Raw genomic sequence first — 26,272 nt, 5'->3', positions numbered from 1 at the left:
TGACCTCTTGTTTATTAATTCCTATGGCTCCTACCATCTCAGCCTTTCTCCAGTGGGGTTCCAAGAGAGGAGTAAGCCTAACGCCCTAAGGTATCCACCAAATGTTATAAATCAACTTCTGTCCCCTGCATCTAAAATGGTATGTGTCATAACTGGGAGAAGTGAGCAAACAATCAATTCATTTTCTGACTTCTATAGTTCCAATGAAGAATTCTAGCTGAGCCTATCATTAATGATGAGCTCAATTTCAGGTGTCCATTCTCTGATCACCATCACCTATCTTTCCCAACTCACCCTCTCTAATGTTCTTACACCAATCACCCTTCAGCCCCACTAGGACATCTAATCCTATACTATCATCTTTTCACTGTTACTCCATCGTATCCTCGCATTCCTTCTTACCTTAGTTTACCTAGTTATCATATTAACAATCCCCTTGAATATTCCCTCAACTTCTTTCTATTGTACTTCCTTGCAAAATCCAACTTTGGTTAAATACAGCCCTCCTACTTATTATGTGTCCCTATCTGCTGAATGTGACAGGAACAAAAACACATACAACAGTGCTGACTGGGCTCACTTTTTATTTAAGATCAAAATCTTAAGTGGTCCCTCACTACTGCCTAGCAATCCTGATATATTTTCCTAGTCGGTTCATTCTTCCATCCTCCCAGGTACATTTCACATCTTCTCTACTATTCTCAAACCTCTAATATCCATTCTGATTCCTGTATCACCATTCTTTTTCATTTAAATATAACTTTATTGAGATAAATTCATGTACCATATAATCCACCCATTTAAAGTCTATGATTCAATGGCAAGTACTTGGGAGGCTGAGGTGGGAGGATTGCCTGAGCTGGGGAGGCAGAGGTTGCAGCAAGCCAAGATTGCACTACTGCAGCCTGGGCGACAGAAAGAGAGTTCTTTATATACTCTGGATACTAAACCCTTAACATACATATGATTTGCAAATATTTTCTCCTCTTCTGTAGGTTGTCTTTTCACTTTCTTGATAGTGTCCTTTGATGCACAGAAGTTTTAAATTTTGATAAAGTCCAATTTACCTTTTTTCTTTTGTTGTTTGTGCTTGTGGTATTATATCTAGGAATCCATTGCCAAACCTATGATTGTGAGGTTTTATCCCTAAGACAGTTCCCCTGACTCGCTGAGACAAGGTCTCAACTATGTTGCCCAGGTGGGACTCAAAGGATCCTCCTGCCTCAGCCTCCCGAGTAGATGGGACTTACCAGCGTGTACCACTGTAGCTGCCTATAAAAGCTTTATGACTTACATTTAGGTCTTTGATGACAAGTGGTCCGACTCCATGGTTTTGCATGTGGATACTCAGTTGTCCCAGCACTACATATTAAGAAGACTGGATTGTTTTCCCCCACTGAATTGTCTTGACATTCTTGTCAAAAATCAATTGCCCACAAATGTATGGTTTTACTTCTTCTGGACCCTCAATTCTATTCCACTGAATCGTCATGCCTACCTTTATGCCAGAACCACGCTGTCTGAATTAGTAAGTTGTAAAATTGGAAAGCATGAACCCTTAACTTCGTTCTTTTTCAAGACTGTTCTATTCTGTGTCCCTTGTATTTCGGTATAAATTTTGGGAACAACTTATCAATTTATACAAAAAAGTTAGCTGGGATTTTTGTGGGGTTTTTTTGTTTGTTTGAGATGGAGTTTCGCTCTTGTTGCCCAGGCTGGAGTGCAATGGCATGATCTTGGCTTACCGCAACCTCTGCCTCCTGGGTTCAAGCGATTCTCCTGTCTTAGCCTCCTGAGTAGCTGGGATTCTTCTGTCTCAGCCTCCTGAGTAGCTGGGATAACAGGCATGCGCCACCATGCCTGGCTAATTTTTTTTTCTATTTTTAGCAGAGAGAGGGTTTCTCCACGTTGGTCAGGCTGTTCTCGAACTCCTGACCTCAGGTGATCTGCCCACCTCAGCCTCCTAAAGTGCCCAGCCTAGCTGGACTTTTGAGAAGGATTTGAAATCTGTAGATCAACTTGGTGAATACTGCCATCTTAACAACATTAAGTATTCTAAACCATGAACATGAAATACCATTCCATTTATTTAGGTCTTGTTTAATTTCTTTCAACAATGTTTTATAATTCCCAGAGAAGTTTTTTATTTCTTTCGTCAAACATATTCCTAAGTATTTTATTATTTTTGATACTATATTAAATATAACTCTTTTCTTAAATCCATTTTCAGATTGCTCACTGCTAGTGTACAAAAATACAGTTCATTTTCTATATTGACCTTGTATCCTGCAAACTTGCTGAACTCGTTTATTAGTTCTAAAGGCTTGTTTTATTTCAGTGGATTCTCTAGGATTTTCTATATAAAATATGTCATCTGATAGAGGAGTTAACGTCTTCCTTTCCAACCTGAATGGCTTTTATTTCATTTCTTTCCTAACTGTCCTGGCTAGAACCTCCTTTACCATGTTGAATGGAAGTGGCAAGAATGAACACCCTTGTCTTGTTTCTGATTTTGGGGAAAGCTGTCAGTCTTTCACCATTAAGTATGATATTAGCTGTGAGTTTTTCATAGATGCCCTCTATCAGGCTAAGGAAGTTCCTGTCTATTCCTAGTTTGCTGAGTATTTTATTGTCATGAAGGAGTACTGAACTCTATCAAATGCTTTTTCTGTGTCCATTTAGACATTGTGTGGTTTTTGTCCTTTGTTCTACGATATAGTATATTAACTGATTTTCTAATGTTAAACCAACCTTTCAGACTTTTTGATGAGAAAAGTAGTAGTACCTGAGAGAAATTCTACACTCTTCCACCACCAAAAGTATTAGTCTATCTGCATCTGTACCCATATCCTCTGCCTTCCCTCCTACTGCACAGAATGAATTGCTCACATGGCTATCTAAGGCTAACTTTTCCATTTGACCCTGAATCTGAATGCTTTTGCTTAATTAAGGATTCCCCCTCCTGCCATCATCTCTCCTGAAACATCAGTTTTTCCCTCTTTTTTTAGATTATTCCATGAGCATACAAATATGCAGTAATATTTCCCATAAGGTTATTTCTAGACTTGTTTAGCCTACTGTCTGCTCAACATCTTCATTTGGTTATTCACTGGGCATCTTAAAATTATGTACAAAACCAAATTCTTAATTTCTTCCTCCAAATCTGCTCCTACCCCAGTGTTCCCGCTCTCAAACAACGAAGTCATCATTAACCCAGTTGCTTGGGGAAAAACCTTGATTTCACCTTAGTCTTTCTGGTTCTCTCACACTCCAACAAATCCTGTAGGCTCAACCTTCAAAATGTTTCCAAATGTGACAACTTCTTTACCTCACAGCTACCTCTATGGTCAAGGCAAACATCAGATCTTCCCTGGAATAATGCAACAGCCATTCCCCTCCACCCCCGCTTAGTCTCCTCAAATCCATTTTTGCCCCTATCCCTCTACAGATTATTTTCCACATTGTAGCCAGAGTTAGATTACATTATTCCCTCATTCTCAACCCCTCTATGGCTTTTCATCATATTTAGAATAAAGTACGAAAACCTCACCTCACATGATCTGACCACTGTTTATTTCTTCTCTCCTTTCCTCGTTGCTCAATCTAATTCAGTCATTGTGTCTTTCCTGCAGCTCTAAGAAACATGCCAAACACACGCTTGCTTTAGGGCCTTTATATTTATTCCCTGACCTAGAATGACTGTATTCAAATATCACCTCAAGAAGTCTCCCTTGATCTTCCCCTTTAATCAAGCCCCCTTTTTTCCTCTGTTCTAGTCATTCTCCATCCCCTCTTCTTGCCTCGTTTTTCTTAAATTGTATTTATTATCTGTTTCTCTCACAAAAAGGTAAGCTTTATAGAATGCTGACTTCTGTGTTTAGTACTGTACCCTCAGCTTGCAGAACAATATCTGGGTTATAGTTGCTGCTAAATAAATACTAATTGGGTTGTCAGGAAAGAAGTACAAATAATGTAGTTAAACACAACACAGTGATCTTCTGAATTACTCAGAGGGGCTTTCTAAGTTGAGTACCCTACAATTGGCTTAGCCAGAAACCTGAGTTAAGATTGCCTTCTCTCATCTTGACCAGTCACAAGGTCTGCTTCTCTCGCCAAAAGATTCTCAAGTCTGTCCACTTCTACTAACACTGCTTTATCATCTGTCTCTCTGCTTTTAGTCTCCTCCAAATTATGGTTAATATTTCAGTACACTGTATTGTCTTTCAGTCTTTATTTTGAATCCTTATTTATGTAATACTTCATCTTGTTTTTGAACACTGGGTTAAGTTGTTCATTGTTATAAATAATGATTTAATAAACCATCTTTGTCTATACAATTTCATCTAAATTCTGATGATGTTTTTAGAGTAGATTTTCAAACTTTAATTCATGGGTCAGAAGATATGAATTACTTTTAAGTTCTACATATATATTATCAAATTGCTTAAATAAAAATTTCAGCTGTTAAAGATTAAGCTATAAATATTATAGACAAGTACTAGTAGGAAGTAGATCAGTAAAAGTGTACCTCTTAAGAGAACAAGCTTATCTCTAAGCTTGAAAGAAAATTGCTACAATTTGAGTAGGGAGGGAGGGGGCCTCTGTGGCTTTTTTGCAGCAAAGGCAGTTTGGCATTGCAGTACTGTCTCTGGAGTCTAACTGCCTTTGAATCCTATCCCAGACCAGATAATTACAGGCTTGAAGACTCTAAGCCTTTGTTTGCTCATCTGTAAATGGACCCAGCAATGCTTATCTTTTTAGGGTTATAAAGATTTCTATTTAGGAACTACCAACATAATCACGTAAGATGTTTGAGTTAGGAAGCTATGTCTATTAGAATAAGATTATCAAGTCTAGTACCTGAGAGAACAACAAGAGATTGTCAGAATGGATAAAAGCATGACCCAATGGTATATTGTCTACAGGAGACACATTTTAAAAATAAAAACACAGATCAGTTAAAGGTAAACGAATGGAAAAAGACGCATCAGGCAAACAGTAGGAATAAGACTGAAATGACTAGAACCATATCTAGTTGTTCTATCAGATAAAATACACTTCAAGAAATAATTAGCTGGGCGTCATGGCACGTGCCTGTAATCCCAGCTACTTGGAAGGTTGAGGCACAAGAATCCCTTAAACTTGGGAGGCAGAGGTTGCAGTGAGCTGAGACACTGCCACTGCACTCCAGCCTGGGCAACACAGTGAGACTCTGTATCAAAAGCAAAAAAAAATAAGAAGAAGAAAAGAAGGCCGGGCACAGTGGCTCATACCTGTAATCCCAGTACTTTAGGAGGCCAAGGCAGGTGGATCACTTCAGGTCAGCAGTTTGAGACCAGCCTGGCCAACTTGGTAAAACTCTGTCTCTGCTAAAAATACGAAAATTAGCTGGCCATGGTGGCGGGTGCCTGTAATCCCAGCTACTCAGGAGGCTAAGGCAAGATAATAGCTTGAACCCAGGAGACAGAGGTTGCAGTGAGCCAAGACTGCGCTACTGCACTCCAGCCTGGGCAACAGGGCGAGACTCCATCTCAAAAAAAAAAAACATATACACACATACACACGCACACACATATACACACACATATATATACACACTATCAGAGATAAAACTGGAAATTATATAGTATATTTACATGTTGGCTGAATAATTTATATGAAACTGTGAAAGACTAGAATATCTACCACAATCTGGCCGGGCACAGTGGCTCATGCCTGTAATCCCAGCACTTTGGGAGGCTGAGGCAGGCAGATCACCTGAGCTCAGGAATTCGAGACCAGCCTGGCCAACATAGTGAAACCCCATCTCTGCTAAAAATACAAAAATTAGCCGGGCGTGGTGGCAGGCGCCTGTAATCCCAGCTACTCAGGAGGCTGAGGGAGGAGAATTACTTGAACCCAGGAGGCAGAGGTTGCAGTAAGCCAAGATCACACCACTGCACTCCAGCCTGGGGGACAAGAGTGAGACTTCATCTCAAAAAAAAAAAAAAAAAAAGAGTATCTGCCACAATCTTGAAAAACAACAAATGGGAAATTATGCTACCTGACTTTAAGACTCACTATGAAGCTACTATAATCAAGACACTTGTACTGGCATAAAGACAAACAGATCAATTAAATAAAAACGAGAACCTAGACATAAACTCTCACTTATACAGTAAGTTGGTTTTCAAAGGCACCAAAGCAACCCATTGAGAGAAATAAGTCTTTTAAATGAACTGAGCTAGAATAACTAGGTATCTACATAGAATAAATAAACCTCATCCCCTAACTCACACCATACACAAAAATCAATTCAAGATGTACAATATACCTAAATAGAAAATAATAACCATAAAGGAAAAAATGGAAAATTAGACCATCTTAAATCTTCTTCACAGCAACACACCATTAAGAAAATGAACAGGCAGCTGGGTGCAGTGGCTCACACCTGTAATCCCAGCACTTTGGGAGGCCAAGGCGGGTGGATCACAAGGTCAGGAGATCGAGACTATCCTGGCCAACATGGTGAAACCCCGTCTCTACTAAAAACACAAAAATTAGCCGGGCATGGTAGCACACACCTGGAGTCCCAGCTACTCAGGAGGCTGAGGCAGGAGAATCGCTTGAACCTGAGAGGTGGAGGCTGCAATGAGCCGAGATTGCGCCACTGCACTCCAGCCTGGGTGACAGAGTGAGATTCTGTCTCAAAAAAAAAAAAAAAAAAAAAAGAAAGAAAGAAAGAAAAAGAAAATGAATAGGCAAGCACACACTAGAAGAAAATATTTGTAGAACACATATTTGACAAACAACTGGTATTCAGGACATACAAAGAACTCCTATCTCAATAATAAAAAGTCACATAATCCAATTTTAAAATGGACAAAACATTTGAACACTTTACAGAAGATACAAAATTAGACAACAATCATGTGAAAAAAAAAGTGCTCAACATCATTAGCCATCAGGGAATGCAATTAGAATCATTACATGACGCCGATCGCGGTGGCTCAAGCCTGTAATCCCAGCACTTTGGGAGGCCGAGACGGGTGGATCACGAGGTCAGGAGATCGAGACCATCCTGGCTAACACGGTGAAACCCGGTCTCTACTAAGAAATACAAAAAAAAAACTAGCCGGGCGAGGTGGCGGGCGCCTATAGTCCCAGCTACTGGGGAGGCTGAGGCAGGAGAATGGTGTGAACCCGGGAGGCGGAGCTTGCAGTGAGCTGAGATCCGGCCACTGCACTCCAGCCTGGGCGACAGAGCGAGACTCCGTCTCAAAAAAAAAAAAAAAAAAAAAGAATCATTACATGACTACCAGAATGGCTAAAATTAAGGGGGTAAAACAGTATCAAATGGTGGCAAAGACGTAAAACTAGTAAAATAACTAGAATGCTCATAAACTGCTAGTGGGAATTAAAATAGTACAACTACTTTGGAAAAAGGTTTGGCAGGTTCTTTATAACCTAGCAATTCCATTCCTAGCTATTTATTCAAAAGATGTGAAATCTTATGCTCACTATACAACCTGTACAAGAATGTTCACAGCAGCTTTCTTTGTAATAGTGAAAAATACACCAAAAGAACTGTATGAAGAAACTGGTATATTCACACGCTAGAATACTACTCAGTAATAAAAAGGTATATAACATGGATCAATCTCAAAAACATTATGCTGAGTGAAAGATTACACAAAAGTATACTGGTATGATTCTACTAATATCAAATTCTAGAATATCATATAAGCAGAATTTTACAGAAATAAACAGTGGTTGCCTTTAGGGGGAGGGGAGAAGAAGAGATATGAGGGATTCTTCCAGGGTGATATTAATACTCTGTCTTGATAGGTATATGCATATGCCCAAACTCTGCAAATTTACACTTAATGTTTGTGCATTTCACACAAATATTGGAACTTAGTTCATGATCTGCATGCTTAAGTATTTCAGGGAAAATGAACCAATATTTGCAACTTACTTTGCAAAGCATCGAAAACATAACGTGGATTAAAGGATGGCTAGAGAGATAAACAGATTTGTAATAAAACATAGTAAGATATTAATGGAATCTAAGTAGCAAGATTCTTTGTTGTAAGAACTTTGTTGTGTATTCAAAATTTTCATAATAAAATAACAGAGGGAAAAAGACTGGGGAAACCCTCTAAAGATGAATAAAGATATATGACTAGATGCAATGTATGATGCTTAATTGGATCCTTTACCCCAAAAAAGAGATACAAAGGATACTACTGGAACAACTGAGGAAATGTGAACGTGGATTATATACTAGATAATAGTATTGGCATTAACATTAAATTTCTTGAGTATAATAATGGTGTTGTAACACATTATTTTGTAGAATGATCTTGTTCTTAAGAGATACACACTGATCGAGCTCAGTGGTTTAATTCCAGCACTTGGGGAGGCCAAGATAGGAGGATCTTTTGAGGTCAAGAGTTTGAGATCAGCTTGGGCAACACAGCAAAACCCCTATCACTACAAAATTAAAATTAAATTTAGCTGGGTGTGGTGGTGAGTGCTTGTAGTCCTAGCTACTAGGGAGGCTGAGGTGGGAGGACTGCTGGAGCCCAGGAGTTCAAGGTTACAGTGAGCTATGATCATGCCAGTGCACCTCAGCCTGGGTGACAAAGCAAGACCCTGTCTCAAAAAACAAAAACAACAACAACAAGAGATGCATACTAATTAAAGTATTTAGAGGTAAAGTGTCATGATTTATGCAACTAACTCTCAAATGGTCAGGGAAAAGTCCATATATGTAAAAATATATATATGAGAAAGAAAAAGAAGAGAAATAGGAAGGATACAGAAAGTACACTATTTTTGTATCTCATACTTCTGAAATTTGAAAATTTTCAAAATAGAGAGGAAAAAAGAATAGGCCCTGAAATAAACAGGTCTAAGTCTCAATTCCCACACTACCAATTACTAGCTTAACGATTTTGAGCAAGTTACTTCTCCCTAAGGATGACAAAGCCTAACTTGTAACGTTACTGCAAAGATCAGGTAAAATAAGAGTTAAGTGCATAAGTGCATAGTGCCTTGCACAAAATAGTAGTAACAGCAGTCACTGTTACTATAAAGACCAGTAGCAGTCAGGTATGGTGGCTCATGCCTATAATCCCAACACTCTGGGAGGCCAAAGCAGGAAAATCACTCGAGCCCAGGAATTCAAGAACAGCCTGGGCAACGTAAGACACCATTTCTTTAAAAAAGAAAAAAACAAAAACAAAAACAAAAAAAGGCCAGTAGTGTGTCACAGACTCATGAATTTATTTATTTATTTATTTATTTTCCCGAAGGGTTTACTATTTGTTTAATAAAAAAATCACACAGCAACTTTTATCCAAACAGCAACTACTACAAAAGGAATGACAAGAAAAAAAATATGACTTCACAGAAATACACTAAAAAATTTGACAATGTTATGCAGGAACCCCCAAAGTTTTAGTGTTTAATAATGAATAGCACTACTGACCAAGGTCCAAGATGTGAAGACACTATGTTCAAGAAACTGGGGGGGTAAATCACTCTACAAACTAACTATATAGTACGTGATAAGAATGCATACTTTATAATATAAAACCTGTCTATACGTAGTAGTTAGCTGTAAAAAGCCATTCGATCTTCTCTTGGCTTGGAAACATGGTGTTCCAGATTCCAGCATAAATTATTAGCAACCTTCAACTCTTTTGTGTGGCAAGTATCTTGTTTTCACCTTCCAGTTCTTCCACCCCAGCCTGTGTCATGAGGTCTGAGACGTTATTCTCCAGATCATCAATGCGACTACTCATATCGTCAATTCTCCCAATGATGTGGTCAGACATGGTCTGAAATTTATCTTGCATCTGCTGCAGGAGTGTCTGCACCACCGAGGTGAGGTTCTGCACGGTCTTGGGGTCAGTCTCGGCCATCTCCCCGATACCCAGCTTGGTGGTTATGTCTCTTATTTTTATTTTCTTTGGAGATGGAGTCTCACTCTGTTGCCCAGGCTGGCATGCAGTCATGCAATCTCAGCTCACTGGAACCTCCACCTCCTGGGTTGAAGTGATTCTCCTGCCTCAGCCTCCCAAGTAGCTGAGATACAGGTGTGCGCCACCACGCCTGGCTAATTTTTGTATTTTTAGAAGATATGGTGTTTCACCACGTTGGCCAGGCTGGCCTTGAACTCCTGACCTGAAGTGATTCACCCACCTCGACCTCCCAAAGTGCTGGGATTACAGGGGTGAGCCACCATGCCCAGCCAAATTTCAATTTAAAAAAAAAAAAAAAAAAAGAGAATCCTATTTTCAAATAAAATTTCACATGAAATCCAGTATGTAAAATACATAAATGTAGAGCTCTGGAGTGTTACCAGTATTCATTCTGCCCTTCCCACACCTTTACAGAACCCTAGTTAACTAGAGGACATTTTGAAAAACCAGTTCTCAACCGGGCGTGGCCTCTTTAAAAAAAAAAAAAAAACAACGAAAAACCAGTTCTCTAGAACAGGGGTGGCCAGCCAACTTTTTTCTTTGAGACGGAGTTTTGCTCTTGTTGCCCAGGCTGGAGTGCAATGGTGTCCTCGGCTCACAGCAACCTCTGCCTCCTGGGTTCACGCGATTCTCCTGCCTCAGCCTCCCAAGTAGCTGGGATTACAGGCAGGGTGCCACCATGCCCGGCTGATTTTTAGTAGAGATGAGGTTTCACCATGTTGGCCAGGCTGGTCTCGAACTCTGGACCTCAAGTGATCTGCCCACCTCGGCGTCCCAAAGTGCTAGGATTACAGGCTGGAGCTAACGCGCTCCGCCCAGCTTTTTGCATAAATAAACTTTTACTGCAACACAGCCGCCTGATTCATTCACAAATTGTCTATGGCTGCTTTAGTGCTTTAACAGCAGAGTTGAGTAGCAGTGACAAACACTTGAGTAGTTGCAACAGAGACCATATGGCCTGCAAAGCCTAAAATATTTACTATCTATTCCTTTCAGAGAAAGTTAGCTAGACTTTGCTTTTAAGAGTACATTTTCTGAGGGCCTACCTGCACAGTACCATATTAGATACTGTGGAGGGAATTTAAAGGACTATGACACAGTAACTGTTAACAATATTAAGCTTATATGTAATTCATGAATGATTCAGACTTTAAAAAGAACTTTTTGGGGTTTGACTCTTCTGTAAACTAAAAGAGCCCGAGATATTAGCAACAAAAGCTTTCTCCAATGTGTAAAATTTGTTTGGATCCTGTTTTCAACAAACTGTGAAAAAAAAAAACAAAAAGAAACAACAAAAAAAAACAATTATGGGACTCAAGGAGAGCTGAACAAACCAGATATTTGGTGGTATTAAAAAATTATCGGCTGAGTGCGGTGGCTCAAGTCTGGAATCCCAGCACTTTGGGAGGCTGAGGCGGGCAGATCACAAGGTCAGAAGATTGAGACTATCCTGGCTAACATGGTGAAACCCTGTCTCTACTGAAAATACAAAAAATTAGCCAGGCATGGTGGGTGGGTGCCTGTAGTCCCAGCTACTTGGGAGGCTGAGGCAGGAGAATGGTGTGAACCCAGGAGGCGGAGCTTGCAGTGAGCAGAGATCGCGCCACTGCATTCCAGCCTGGGAGACAGAGCGAGATTCCGCCTCAAAAAAAAAAAAAAAAAAAAAATTGTTAATTGGCTGGGCGCAGTGGCTCACGCCTATAATCCCAGCACTTTGGGAGGCCTAGGCGGGTGGATTACGAGGTCAGGAGTTCCAGATCAGCCTGGCCAATACGGTGAAACTCCTTCTCTACTGGAAATACAAAAAAAATTAGCCAAGAGTGGTGGCGCACGCCTGTAGTCCCAGCTACTTGGGAGACTGAGGCAGGAGAATCGCTTAAACCCGGGAGGTGGAGGTTGCAGTGAGCCAAGATCGCGCCACTGCACTCCAGCCTGGGCGACAGAGAGAGAATCCATATCAAAAAATATATATATATACACATATATATATATAATTAATTGGCCAGGTGCGGTGGCTCACACCTGCAATCCTAGCACTTTGGGAGGCTGAGGTGGGAGGAGCATGAGGTCAGGAGATCGAGACCATCCTGGCTAACATGGTGAAACCCTGTCTCTACTAAAAATACAAAAATTAGCCAGGCATGGTGGCAGGAGCCTGTAGTTCCAGCTACTGGGGAGGCTGAGGCAGGACAATGGCATGAACCTGGGAGGCGGAGCTTGCAGTGAGCCAAGATCGTGCCACTGCACTCCAGCCTGGGCGACAGAGCGAGACTCCATCTCAAAAAAAAAAAAAAAAAAAAAAAAAAGATATCTGGGATATAATCTGAAATAATCCAGGATACAACACATCTGAAACAACAGTGGCCACAAGTTGATGAATGACTAGGTAGAACATGGGGGTTCAGGGTACTACTATCCTCTCCATTTTTAAGTTTGAAATTTTTGGTAATTAAAAGTAAAACACACACACATACACAAAGTCCTTTTGCAAGACAAATACCAAAGATAAACTAGCCACTGTCTTTTGAAGAAACTGGTATGAAAATCACGTAACAAAGATAAGGATCTAGGAAAAAACCCCAAGAGCCCTCCTTCTAAAGAATCATCAATGGCAGTCAAATCACACTGGATACTGTCATCAGAGCCTAAATAAAAATAGTAAATAAGTTTCATATGGAGAAAAGACTCTGAATTTATCTGAACTTCACTAGCAAATGTTTACCAAGGTTCTTCTGAAAATGTAATGGATGACAGTGGTGCATAACAGAAACATACAATTCTTTAAAAGGTTTTATAACGTAATATGTACAAAAGAATATATACGTGAACCTATTACCCAACTTAAGAACTAGAATATTGCCCAAACTGATTAGCCAACTGTATGCTTGTTTCGGATTTCATTTCTCTGCCTCCACCCATCCCCCACCCCAGAGGTGGCCTTTATTCTCAAAATTATATTACTTTACTTTCTTTTTATACAAACACACAGTTTTACCACAAATTCTTAAACAATATACTGACCACCATATTGGATTTAGTATTCTGAAACTTACTTTTTCAAAAAAAAATCTGAACATTCATGGAAGATTCTATAGAGCACAGAGTACTAGCTTTTGAGTTTAACTTGGTGTATCCCAGCTCCTGCCACTTTCTAGGTATGTGATCTTGGGGAAATTATTTCCCCGTCAAGTTCAGTGTCCTCTTTTATAAGTGAAATAATTCCTGTTTCAAAAGACTGTTATGAGGATTAAAACAATATACAAAAAGCACTGTTACTGGTATATAGCAGGTGTTCATAAATGTTCATAATGTTGCTTAACGTTAAGCATGGCTTATAAAGATTCGGCAAATTAAATCCTTTTACTTAACAGAAAATAGTATCTTGTTATCAAGTATTTCCTTTATATAAGGCCGTTAGAAAACTCCTTAGTAAGAGATCAGTCTGTGCATGGTCAATCTCCACAGCTACCACCAGAAAGAAGTAAGGTTCATCTGATCTTTTTTTGACTTTGCACTCAAGGGTTTACAGAGGTGACTATGTCACATGGACTCTGTTCACCAGGAAAGAGTCTAATCCATCAAACTATTTATTCTAGGTAATTGAAAAGCTGACAAGGTCAGTTCTGATGAGATGAGAATTCATGTTTGCACTCAGAGGTAAAAGACTATATAGCATTCTGCTTTCCTGAAACTGACTGACGTTTCCATGGTCTTCTCGAACACTCCCCTGTGTGTCCCAGCTCTACACATGGAAGGCAGAAAGAACAAAGTAATGAAGAATGCTAGCTCTGGGCCCTGGCTCTGCTGCTTACTGCCTGACAATGCAAGTACTAAAGCTTTCTTAGTTTCATCATCAGTAAAATGGAGATAATAAAAACTTATATTAATACATAATCATAGTCCTGACTGTGGCTGTAAGATCGTTCTAATGGAGATCACTGATCTAATATTAATTCCTTGAACTTTTATCTTTCTCAAAATGCTCTAGATGCCTGACTTCAAAAGTGTGACTAGATCATGAAGTGAAGAACTTCTCTAAAATGGTTTTTGCTGTTAATATTCCTTTAACACATAATGCTTTGGGTATGAACTCAGGTGTTAAAAAGAACTATTTTATTTTTCAAGGAAGAAATAAGCACATCTGGCAGAAGAAAACTGCTAAGAGAAATCCTGAGGCAGGGGGCTCCTTAGCATGAAGGTACAATGAATGGGATAACTGAAGTGAAGGCAAAGTCAATGTTGAGAGGAACAAGATGGGAAGAGTAAAAGCACTGAGAATTCATGCAGACCTACACTGCAGTCAGGCTGCCATTTCATATGTCACGCCATACAGTTACTTTATTAATGCAACCTAGTGGAGCTGACATGAGGAAATGTTCCACAGCAAAGTTGAACAAAGTTGTTAGAAGACAACTGAAGCCGGGCGCGGTGGCTCAAGCCTGTAATCCCAGCACTTTGGGAGGCCGAGACGGGCGGATCACAAGGTCAGGAGATCAAGACCATCCTGGCTAACCCGGTGAAACCCCGTCTCTACTAAAAAATACAAAAATCTAGCCGGGCGAGGTGGCGGGCGCCTGTGGTCCCAGCTACTCGGGAGTCTCGAGGCAGGAGAATGGCGTGAACCCGGGAGGCGGAGCTTGCAGTGAGCTGAGATCCGGCCACTGCACTCCAGCCTGGGCGAGAGAGCGAAACTCCGCCTCAAAAAAAAAAAAAAAAAAAAAAAAAAAGAAGACAACTGAAGATGGGGTGCGGTGGCGCACGCCTGTAATCCCAGCACTTCAGTAGGCCGAGGCAGGTGGATCACAAGGTCAGGAGTTCAAGACCAGCCTGGCCAAGATGGCAAAACTCCACCTCTGCTAAAAATACAGGCATGGTGGCACGTGCCTGTAATCCCAGCTATTTGGGATGCTGAGGGAGAGAACTGCTTAAAACGAGGCGGCAGAAGTTGCAGTGAGCCGAGACCGTGCCACTGCACTCCAGCCTGGGCGACAGAGTGAGAATCCATCTCAAAGAAAAAAAAAAAAAGTAGACAACTGAGACCACAGGGGTTGCAGGGAGGAGCTCCTACGTTTGTTGTTTTTTTTTTTTTTTTTTTGAGACAGAGTCTCGCTCTGTCGCCCAGGCTGGAGTGCAGTGGCCGGATCTCAGTTCACTGCAAGCTCCGCCTCCCGGGTTTACGCCATTCTCCTGCCTCAGCCTCCCGAGTAACTGGGACTACAGGCACCTGCCACCTCGCCCGGCTAGATTTTTGTATTTTTTTAGTAGAGACGGGGTTTCAATGTGTTAGCCAGGATGGTCTCGATCTCCTGACCTCGTGATCCGCCCATCTCAGCCTCCCAAAGTGCTGGGATTACAGGCTTGAGCCACCGCGCCTGGCACTCCTACGTTATTAATCCAAGAGGAGTAACATGCATGCAGTGTAACATAAGTCTGGGGTGGAAATATTGGTCTACGAGTTCATCCAGTAGCTAAGAGTATGTATATGTCAGTACTGTGGGCATTCGAATAAGATAATGTCCTCTCCAGAAAACACTGAACAGTTCTAGGGTGAAGCCGATTAAAGAAGAATCTACTTTATAGCAGATAAGACCTAGTGCCCAGGCTCTGTTTCAAAACATCCTTTCTTTTCTTTCTTTTTTTTTTTTTTTGGACGGAGGCTCGTTCTGTTGCCCAGGCTGGAGTGCAGTGGCCTGATCTCGGCTCACTGCAAGCTCCGCCTCCTGGGTTCATGCCATTCTCCCGCCTCAGGCTTCCGAGCAGCTGGGACCACAGGCGCCTGCCACCACGCCCAGCTAATTTTTTGAATTTTTAGTAGAGACGGGGTTTCACCATGTTAGCCAGCATGGTCTTGATGTCCTGACCTTGTGATCCGCCCCCCTCGGCCTCCCAAAGTGCTGGTATTACAGTCGTGAGCCACCGCGCCCGGCCGCAAAACATCCTTTCTTAAATATCTTTGCGTTTTGTTTTATAAGCTGCTCCTGTCACTTTGGTTTCCTCTGTCAAAAAATATTCCCACAACAAGGAAAAGAACTAAGTACATTTTGTATTATTTGTGAAAGTTAAAAACTATACGCAATGTCATGAATATAAATAATTTTGAACAGCATGTTAGATGATGCTTATGATGTAATTCTGGGAGGGACAAATATAAATACAGGAGACAGATATAGACAGACAGACAGACAGACAGACAGGCAGACAGACAGACATCAGCAGAATCCCAGATACATATCAGCAGAATCCCAATACTGGGAGGGAAAGTGCTTGTTCTTGCAACCTACCAGAAAGAATATAGAAAAATATATGTATTTCACTTGTTGGTTTCATTTCTACTACTTTTATATTTAGTGGAAGAGGTACGTTTTTAAATTTCCAGTTGCTCTGGAGATACATCCCAGTTCCTTTAAACATAACACTTTGGGCATCCAGCCCCTGTGACCCCCCCGTGACCAGGCCCCACCTCCTCTTCCTTCTATCCCTAGCTTCTTCATCCAGTCGGCAATAGCAATGAATTTTTTTTTTTTTTTTAAACAGGAATGGAACAGCATGGAGTCAATGAATTCTTTTTCCTTTCTACTTGCTGCCCACCCATCCTCTTAATTCTACATGGATTTGAATACCCTTTTCCCTACATCAGTGCCACTTCTGTTCACACCGATTAGATCTTTCTGCAGGATCAGCACTGCTTCTATTTCAAGAAATAAAAGCTTTGGCAGTGCTCACGCAAGAAGGGGGCTGCTGGCCCAGTCTGCATAAATCTGGAAACTTTGTGAGAACTGATGGGTGAGTCAAACAAACCCTGGAAAGCACCTCTGAGGCAAAAAGTAAATCATTTATAAAGAACTTGTATAAACTGATAAGAACAATACTGAGATCCCAACAGACACAGAGGCAAACTTCAGAGAATAATTCTTCAAATAAATATAAATTGATTTTTTTTAAAAACAAAAAATGTCAACTTCACTACTAACCAAAGAAACAAAGTACAATGAAATGTCATTGGTTACTATCTATTACTATGCCATACTTTTTTTGAGAATATCCCTCAGTATTTGGAGGCAAAAGAAATGCTCTCATAAACTACTGGTAGCTTTATAAATATAATCTAGTAGTTCTACTTTTAGTAATCCAGATTAAAGTACTACATTACAAGGCTCACTGCTAATTTAGATTTTTTTTTTCTTTTTTCTTTTTTGAGACAGGGTCTTGCTCAGTCACTCAGGCTAGAGTGGACTGGTGCAATCACAGCTCACTGCAGCCTCCAACTCCTGGGCTCAAGCGATCTTCCCACCTCAGCCTACCAAGTAGCTGGGACTACAGGCATGTACTACCACACAAAGCTAATTTTTTATTTTTGGTAGAGATAGTGTCTCCCTGTGTTGCTCAGGCTGGTCTTGAACTCCTGGCTTTAATTGATCCTCCCACCTCAGCATCCCAATGTGCTTGGATTACAGGTGTGAGCGACCATGACTGGCCCTAGATGCTTATCTTTAACAGAAAAAAAAAAAAAAAAATAGGTTAAGAAAAAAGCCATGCTCAATATTAGGGGAACAATTAAGTAAGAAGCCCTCCCTTATTCCACCAATCAAATTTAATACCTTCCTTTGCGGGTGGTTAGTGCTTACAGTTTAGCACTTTGACTGAGTTGTATTATACATGGTCATACCCAAGTCTGTTTCCCTTGCTGGACTGTAAACTCTCTGAGTACAAATTTGAGATCCGATTCAGCTCTGTATTATATCCCTTACCATCTTTTGGGTCTTTTGGGCCGCTCCTCCTCACCCTCAGCATCCAGCACAATATTTCACTAACAGCAGGATATGAAAAAGTCTTAAGCTGAACCACTACAAAAAGCAATTAATCAATGACTTTAGAGATAAAATAATTTTATATACAAGATATATAAACACTTAAGAGGTATGAACAAACACTAAATTTACAACTGCCTTAATTCAACCATAATTTAGAATAAGCTGAAATTCCATGAGAATGCAGGAATGAGTGTTAGATCAAAGGAGTCAGAATCAGCAGTCATGTCCCTTTACCTTTTTCTCCATCTTCCTGCCTCAAACATACATTCAAAGCCTAGAGATGCAATGGGTATCCTGAAACCGTCAATCAAGCCACAAGTTTATGATTGTAGTGCCAAAGGCAAAAGCCTGATCCTCAGTTGCATCAGTGAGCCACTGCCTCACTCGGGACTTGTGATGTGAGGAGAAAGAAATCCCACGTGTTAAACTCACTGTTAATGATGTTTTCTGTTATTGTGACTAACAGAATTTTCTAACAGATACTAACAGAATTTCTCATAGTTAGTGAAAGAGTTTTCCTTTACTTGTTCTGACTTGTAAGTAATACATACCCATCCACTTGGTTACAGTGACTACACCATAAGCGGACACTTCAATCAAGAAAGGCCTATCAGAGTCTTCCTCTAGACTAACCTATGGTCTGAGGGGGAAAAAAAATTATTTCTTTCCATTAAAAGCTATGGCGGCTGGCCGGGCTCGGTGGCTCAAGCCTGTAATCCCAGCACTTTGGGAGGCCGAGACCGGCGGATCACGAGGTCAAGAGATCGAGACCATCCTGGATAATACGGTGAAACCCCGTCTCTACTAAAAAAATACAAAAAAGGCCGGGTGCGGTGGCTCAAGCCTGTAATCCCAGCACTTTGGGAGGCCGAGACGGGCGGATCACGAGGTCAGGAGATCGAGACCATCGTGGCTAACACAGTGAAACCCCGTCTCTACTAAAAAAAAATACAAAAAACTAGCCGGGCGAGGTGGCGGGCGCCTGTAGTCCCAGCTACTCAGGAGGCTGAGGCAGGAGAATGGCGTAAACCCGGGAGGCGGAGCTTGCAGTGAGCCGAGATCCGGCCACTGCACTCCAGCCTGGGCGACAGAGCCAGACTCTGCCTCAAAAAAAAAAAACAAAAACAAAAACAAAAACAAAAAAAAACCTAGCCGGGCAAGGTGGCGGGCGCCTGTAGTCCCAGCTACTTGGGAGGCTGAGGCTGGAGAATGGCGTAAGCCCGGGAGGCGGAGCTTGCAGTGAGCTGAGATCCGGCCACTGCACTCCAGCCTGGGCGACCGAGCGAGACTCCATCTCAAAAACAAAAAAAAAAACAAAACAAACAAACAAACAAACAAAAGCTATGGCGGCTGGACGCGGTGGCTCACGCCTGTAATCCCAGCACTTTGGGAGGCCGAGACGGGCGGATCACGAGGTCAGGAGATCGAGACCATCCTGGCTAACACGATGAAACCCCGTCTCTACTAAAAAATACAAAAACTTAGCCGGGCGCGGTGGCGGGCGCCTATGGTCCTAGCTACTCGGGAGGCTGAGGCAGGAGAATGGCGTGAAATCGGGAGGCGGAGCTTGCAGTGAGCCAAGATCGAGCCACTGCACTCCAGCCTGGGCGACAGAGCCAGACTCGGCCTCAAAAAAAAAAAAAAAAAAAAGCTATGGCTACTGGCAGCCATTTTGCTTGTCCCTTAAGAAGAGGCCATCTGTTGAATGGAGACCACTGGATTCAAAGATGGAGAGACATTATCTGAGCTCCCAGATCCAGCTCAGCCTAACCTCTAAACAGACTTGCCAATTATTATACAGATTAACTTTTTTTTTGCTTAAGGTTACTGAAATCATATTTCCAACTACTGAAATCATATTTTCAACACCTGCATCCAAAAGAGTCCTATATACTACAATAGGAGTAAACACACAAATAATTACTTTAGTAACACACACCAATAATTTTTTTAGTTGAAAAAAAATGCTGTTCCATAACGTTAACCCACATAATTCATATAAATGTTAACCCACAAGATTCAAGTTACATTTATCATTCTCCAACTGCCTACCGTTCCTTTCATAATGCCCACACTATAACCACACTGAAGTGCTTGTTCTTTCCTATACGCTCTCTTCACATTTTTCTATTTGTAATTTTAGCCTATTGTTCTCTTACATTAATACCCTTCCCTCTCAATCTCTAACTGTACTTCCTCTGAAACACCACAGTATTTTTATTTGTATGTCCCTTAGTAGTTCTGACCTTGCATTACAGTTATACATGTGCATGTCTTATCTACCTAACTGAACTGAAATGTCAGTGAGATCAGGGCCCATATTTGATTTGTATATATCCCCACAGGTCAGTCTGTCCCCAAAATCCATATTACTTCTACAAAACCTATGCTATTTCACAATTGTCAACACCTCAGTAGCTAGGTACCAGTAGCAGTATAGCAATATACTTAATTCCTGGGTACCACAAAGGCCATATTAATATAAATGAGAAGACTGGACAGGGTACAAATTACATTTAGATAGGCATATATAGAACAGAAAAAGTCCCAACTTTGTCTAATTTAAGAAATAAGTTTTACTTAGAGATACTGAGGTCTTACATATTTTCTCTTAGTCACCCAAGTCAAGCCTATTTTAGGCCTTGGTCCTTCTCTGTTAACTCTCAGGCATATCTATAATAAGAATTCCTACCTCCTCCTACCTACTCACCCATCTACCATTATTTTTCCAGGCGATATCCCTGAAAAGAAAGTCCACTCCTAGCTGTATCCTAACCCTAAGCCACATCCTCTATCTAGAGTCAAAGTGTATATAGTTAATACCTTCAGCTTCCCTAACTCTCCTATAATCTATTTCTCCCTAACTTATTCTTACCCCTTTGACTCTTATGCCTTGCCTTTCTTCTTTCTCTTAATTCTACTCAACTAGTGGCTTATCCTTTATGTCCCATCATCATACAGAAACACAGACCTCAGAAAGATTACACAGACAGGAAAGCACAGTCAATAATAATACAGCCATCATTTATTGCATACCTATTACATGCTAGTCACAACGCCTGGTACTTTACTAAGTGTCTGTGATTCTCATGGCAATCCTGATACTAATTTTACAAAAGAGGAACCTGTCCTGAAAGAGATAACTTGTCAAATATTAGCCAATTAGGAAATATTACAGCTGAGCTGCCTAGTTCCAAAACCTGCATTTCTTCTACTTTATCAAAGTGCCAAAAACAAAATGTTGACTCTATCTTCCCAGCTTCCACCTTTGTCCCACAACCCAATAATCCACATAGTAGCAGAGTGGAGTGATCCTTTGCTTAAATATTGATTACTTCTTTGCTCAAGTCCCTCCAGTGGTTCCTCCCTTGCGCAAGGAAAAGCCAAAGTCCTTATTATGGCCTAAGAACCCTGTGATCTGTCCATCTGCACTCCTCCCCCATTACCTCTCTGGTTTCACTGTTTATCTCTCCCTCACTTACTCTAATCCAGCCACACTCAACCTGTTCACAACTCAGGGTTTTTGCATTTTTGTTCCTTCTATCTATAGCACTCTCCCCACCTCACAATCTTCTTAGTTTACTACCTCACTTACTCTAGGTCCCTGTTCAAATGCCATCTTCTCTTCTCAAGGAGACCTTCCCTGATCACCTATTTTATATTGCTAACTTCTGACCTCAGTATGGCCTATTCCCCTCTCCCTGTGCTTTATTTTTTTCTCTAAAGTACTTATCACCACTTGAAATATTGTATATTTATTGTTTTCTTGTCTGCCTCCCACTACTAGAATATAAGCTCCATGAGAACAGGGACTTATATTCTGTTAATTGTATATTCTGCTCACTGTATCTGTTATATAGTAAGTAAATAATAAATATGTACTGAACGAGTAAATGGGGCATTTTATTCTCCCTAGGTGTTTAACACAATTGGCCTTAGATACATTTTCCAGAAAGTAAATGCAAAGGCAATGTGCATTTGTTCTAGTCTAGATCAACTCAGTCAATCTTCTCCCCTCAAACAGTACCTTTAAAGAGCACTCCCTTGGCCTGGCGAGGTGGCTCACACCTGGAATCCCAGCACTGTGGGAGGCCGAGGCAGGTGGATCATGAGGTCAGCAGATCAAGACCATCTTGGCTAACTAACACAGTGAAACCCCGTCTCTACTAAAAATATAAAAATTAGCTGAGTGTGGCAGCAGGCGCGCGTAGTCCCAGCTACTTGGGAGGCTGAGGCAGAAGAATGGCATGAACCTGGAAGGCAGAGCTTGCAGAAGCCAAGATCGTGCCACTGCACTCCAGCCTGGGTGACAGAGCGAGACTCCGTCTCAAAAATAAAAAAAGCATCCCCTCTAATTTTTCGTAGTTCTGAATAGACAACGTCATTGAGCAAAAAACTGAGTAGACTGAGCCAACTTAACTAGTGTGTAGTATTATAATCAAAACTTACAGCAAAATTAGTCAGACATATATTTAATGATATGCATAATTGTTATTGTGCTCCACGGTAAGTAGGCACAAATAGTAGACACTTTATGTAAATGATTCTAATTGCTATTTCTTTTACACAGCCAAACCAAGCACATCTAGGATCCCCTTCAGGAGAAGACAGGAAGGAGTGAAAAGCTAGATACTTAATACTGGAAGGTTAAGTCCTCTCTTATTCCACCCCTTAGGCATTGGGCTAATAGTCTCCCAGCCTGGCTTCTGTGTCTTCAAGAAAAGTAACTTGCCAGGCATGGTGGCTTAGGCCTATAATCCCAGCACTTTGGGAGGCCAAATCAGGAATCAATTGAGCCTAGGAGTTCAAGACTAGCCTAAGCAGCATAAGACTCCATCTCTACAAAAACTAAAAAATTAGCCAGGTGTGGTGGCATGCACCTGTGGTCCCAGCTACTTGGGAGGCTGAGGCAGAAGGATCACTTGAGCCTGGGAGGTCGAGGCTGCAGTGAGCCATGATTCCACCACTGTACTCCAGCCTGGGCTACAGAGTAAGACCCTGTCTCAAAAAAACAGGGGGTGGAAATTACTCCTTTCCTTCCACAGTTAAAAAAAAAAAAAAAAAAAAAAGCTTCCTTTTACAAAAGATTTAAAAACCAGGTTGGGAGCCTGGCCTCTGTATCCAGTCATATAAAGCTAAGAAGAACCAGCACAATCACTAACTTCTGTCTCTGGCAAGGAAGACGGGGCAGACAAGCTGGTAGGGAAACCAAGAAAAGAGATCAAACGTACTGAGTACCTATTGTACACCAAGTACACTAGCAGGTGCTCTGCATAATTCCTCTACTTCCCCAACCCACCTACACCCCCAAGTTGTATTCCCAGGAAAGTAGAGGAACATGCAGAGAGTGGAATGGTTCCAGTGAGGTCACCCTACTCCCTCTCACAGGGCCTGAAAAATCAACAGAGAGCTCTCTTAGGAAGATTAAGACGAAGCTATTGTTTAGTGGCCATTTCCCTTACTTCTTACCTAAACCCACAGGAGGGAAAGGGCCCTCTACTTTGCTATGGGTTTATCCAGACCTAACCAGCCTGCAAAGCCAAGGCTAAGCCCACCTTTTCTGGGAACTCATCCTTATTCACTGCAGCTCTCCTCTCTCCCATTGTCAGGGACATTTACTTGGGTACACAATTATTCACTTGTGTCATCTTATAATTAATTTATTGGGGAAATGCTTATTTCACCATTGATAATGCAAGCTCCTTGAAGGCAGAAATCTTAAAACTTCTTTAGTAAGCTTCATAAGGCCTAGCACCATTTAAAAAAAAAAAGTCACGCCAGGCAAGGATGGCTCACGTCTGTAATCCCAGCACTTCAGGAGGCCAAGGTGGGATGCCTTTTTGAGCCCAGGAGTTCAAGACCAGCCTGGGCATCATGGTGAGACTTCATCTCTACAAAAGAAGGTATAAAAAATCTAGCCAGGTGGGATGGTGTGTGCCCAGAGTCACAGCTACTCATGAGGCTGAGGTTGGAGAATTGCTGGAGCCCAGAAGGCAGAGGTTGCAGTGAGCTATAATCTCACCACTGTAATCCAGCCTGGGTGACAGAGTGAGACCCTGTCTCAAAAAAAAAAAAAAAGTTCCGAATATCTGGATGAATTAAAGGTAAATATGAATAGGTGATAAAAAAGAATCAAACTTCTGGCTCTATGTAGACACATCGGCATTGAAAAGAAGGATGTAGTACAGTCATGCGCCACAAAAAGACATTTCAGCCAACAATGCGGACCATCTATACGATGGTGGTGCAATAAAATTATAATACCATATTTTTACTATACCTTTTCTGTGTTTAGATGTGTTTAGATACACAAATACCATTGTGTTACAAGTGATCAGTGTTCAGTACAGTAACACACTGTACAGGTTTGTAGCCCAAGATAACAGGCTATACCTTATAGCGTAGGTGTGTAGTAGACTACACCATCAAGGTTTGTGTAAGTACACTCACTCTACGATATTTGCACAAAATCACTTAATGACACATTTCTCAGAACACATCCCTATCACTGAGCAACACATGACTATATTCTAGATTTGTCTTCTAAACTAGTTTTATAACAAATTTCCCTATGAAAAAGAAAGTGTGCCTGTCATTCAGGATACAGCAGACATCTTTACATGGAGGTCTGGGGTATTCACATCAAAGCTATAAAGACATATGATGCCAAGAATATAGGGACTTTCTATTGTATCAAAAATCACATTTACATCTATCATGTCTGAAAGTCTGCAATACTCAGAGTGTAAATCCAGTTGAACAGCATTAGACAGGGTCACTGATCCTGGACCCAACAGAACGAGGAGACCCTGAAATGTCCTCCCTGAATGGATGATGATGATGATAAGACTCAGTCTACTTTGCCCACCTAAATGGCCTGGTTCTAGTAGCATAAGTCTGAAAATTGGTTTGAGAAAATTCAGGAACAAGCCTGAATCAATTTCAACCACAAGGATTTGGGGATGTGAGTTTGAGTTCTCTCACCACACTCCAGTAAGGAAGAACAGGCTTAACAGCAATTATCTTGTAATTAAAAGATATCTGACAGTTATGAATGCCAAAGCCTCCTATTTTAGCACCAACTAGTGGAATTCAGTATGGGAGATGTCAGTAGAAGCTATCCTATACTACTCCTTACCTGATCATTCTGACCTGAAGGAGATCATCTATTCCTAGAGCTCAACAGGGCATTCAGTTTCTCAAACTCATTTATTTCTGGACCTTGATGTTGTGTTGAATAAGTCATTGACTCAGATACCCAATACCAGCTGTGTAAGTGCTTAGTAAGACAAACAAGAGAGTCTCTTTCCTTTGAAATACTCAGTCCCAGAATTCTTTTAGTCACTGGAATACTCAGCAAAAAAAAAAAATTCAGACTAAAGAGCTTTTTCAAATTAAAACTGCATCTAGATTCCAATCCTTCAGTGCTGTCCCACTAAAAGTGGTTGATGGCCAAATTCAGGTCCTCAACTTTCACTGTTTTTAGGGACTACAATGCTATGCATAGAGACCCTTAAAAAAAATCTCTGACACAGTAATTTCACTACTGGGAATAGTAACAACAGCTAATAGTTCTTATGTACTTACTATGCGCTAGGTACTGTGTTAAGTACTTTCCTGAAAGTATCTCATTTAACCTCACAAAATCTGAACAAGGTAATTATTATTATTTCACAGATGCATAAATGGAAGCTTGGAAATTAGCACAGGGTCACACATTAGTAAGTCAGTAACAGAGGTGGGACTCAAGCTCAAATTGACTGGCCTTCCAGGGCCTATCTTTTCTTACTACCACCCTATATGGGAACATATCCTTGGGAAATAATCCCAAAATACAGTGACAATTTTAGGCTAAGAGGCTCAGTACCGTGTGATTATAACACAGTAACTTCAAGCATTTCAAATATGTATAATTAAGTAAATGAAAGCAATCCGGGTTACCAAATATTATGTAGGCATTAAAAATATTTTTATAAATAACTTTGTGACATGATGAAATATTTATGCTATAAATAGAAAAAGCAGAATATAAAATTTTATATACAGTCAAACCTCAACTATGTCAAAAATTTATCTGCACATGGAAAGAGCTAAATTTACTGCTAAATAAAAATGGTAAGTTGCAGAATAATATATAGAGACAGCTATATATAGCATGGTCCCATTTACGTAAATAGTGCCTAATTTTAAGTATTCAATAAATGTAAGCCATTATTATTACAATGAACATGTACTACTTTATAATCAGAAAAAACAACAAATTAAGTGTTTATGTACTTCCTTATTTAATAACTACAAAGTATATTATTTCAAGAAAAGTAAATAACATGTGCCTTGCCTCTCTGGCAATCTTAATTTAAAAAACACTTCACAACTATACAATGTCACATTTAAATACATCTAAGTTACAGGAATCAAGTAGCATTGAGAAGAACACTACAACACTTCCAGTTACCCAGGTTTACATTCAGCATGTTAGACCACAGAGAG

The 26,272-nt window shown here is 40.8% G+C and overlaps 1 protein-coding gene and 1 pseudogene across 9 annotated transcripts in view; both read right to left on the bottom strand.

Annotated features, from left to right (window-relative positions):
• UIMC1 (ubiquitin interaction motif containing 1) overlaps nucleotides 1-26,272 on the bottom strand; it is a 98,828-nt gene that overhangs the window by 13,446 nt on the left and 59,110 nt on the right. The window contains exon 11 of one of the 9 annotated variants that reach the window (XM_073010495.1): nucleotides 17,007-17,815. The exons of the other annotated variants lie outside the window; for them this stretch is intronic. Within the exon in view, the coding sequence (XP_072866596.1) occupies nucleotides 17,622-17,815 (194 nt within the window). The 3' untranslated portion in view covers nucleotides 17,007-17,621. Of the gene's footprint in view, nucleotides 1-17,006; nucleotides 17,816-26,272 lie in introns of those variants that run through there. 9 annotated transcript variants of the gene reach the window in all.
• LOC103245040 (heat shock factor-binding protein 1 pseudogene) lies at nucleotides 7,289-10,034 on the bottom strand (annotated as a pseudogene).

Source organism: Chlorocebus sabaeus, chromosome 23, assembly GCF_047675955.1.
Source record: "Chlorocebus sabaeus isolate Y175 chromosome 23, mChlSab1.0.hap1, whole genome shotgun sequence".
In the NCBI taxonomy this organism is placed as follows: domain Eukaryota; kingdom Metazoa; phylum Chordata; class Mammalia; order Primates; family Cercopithecidae; genus Chlorocebus; species Chlorocebus sabaeus.
The sequence above is the reverse complement of the archived record's forward strand: the minus strand, read 5'-3'. Positions and strand labels throughout refer to the sequence as shown.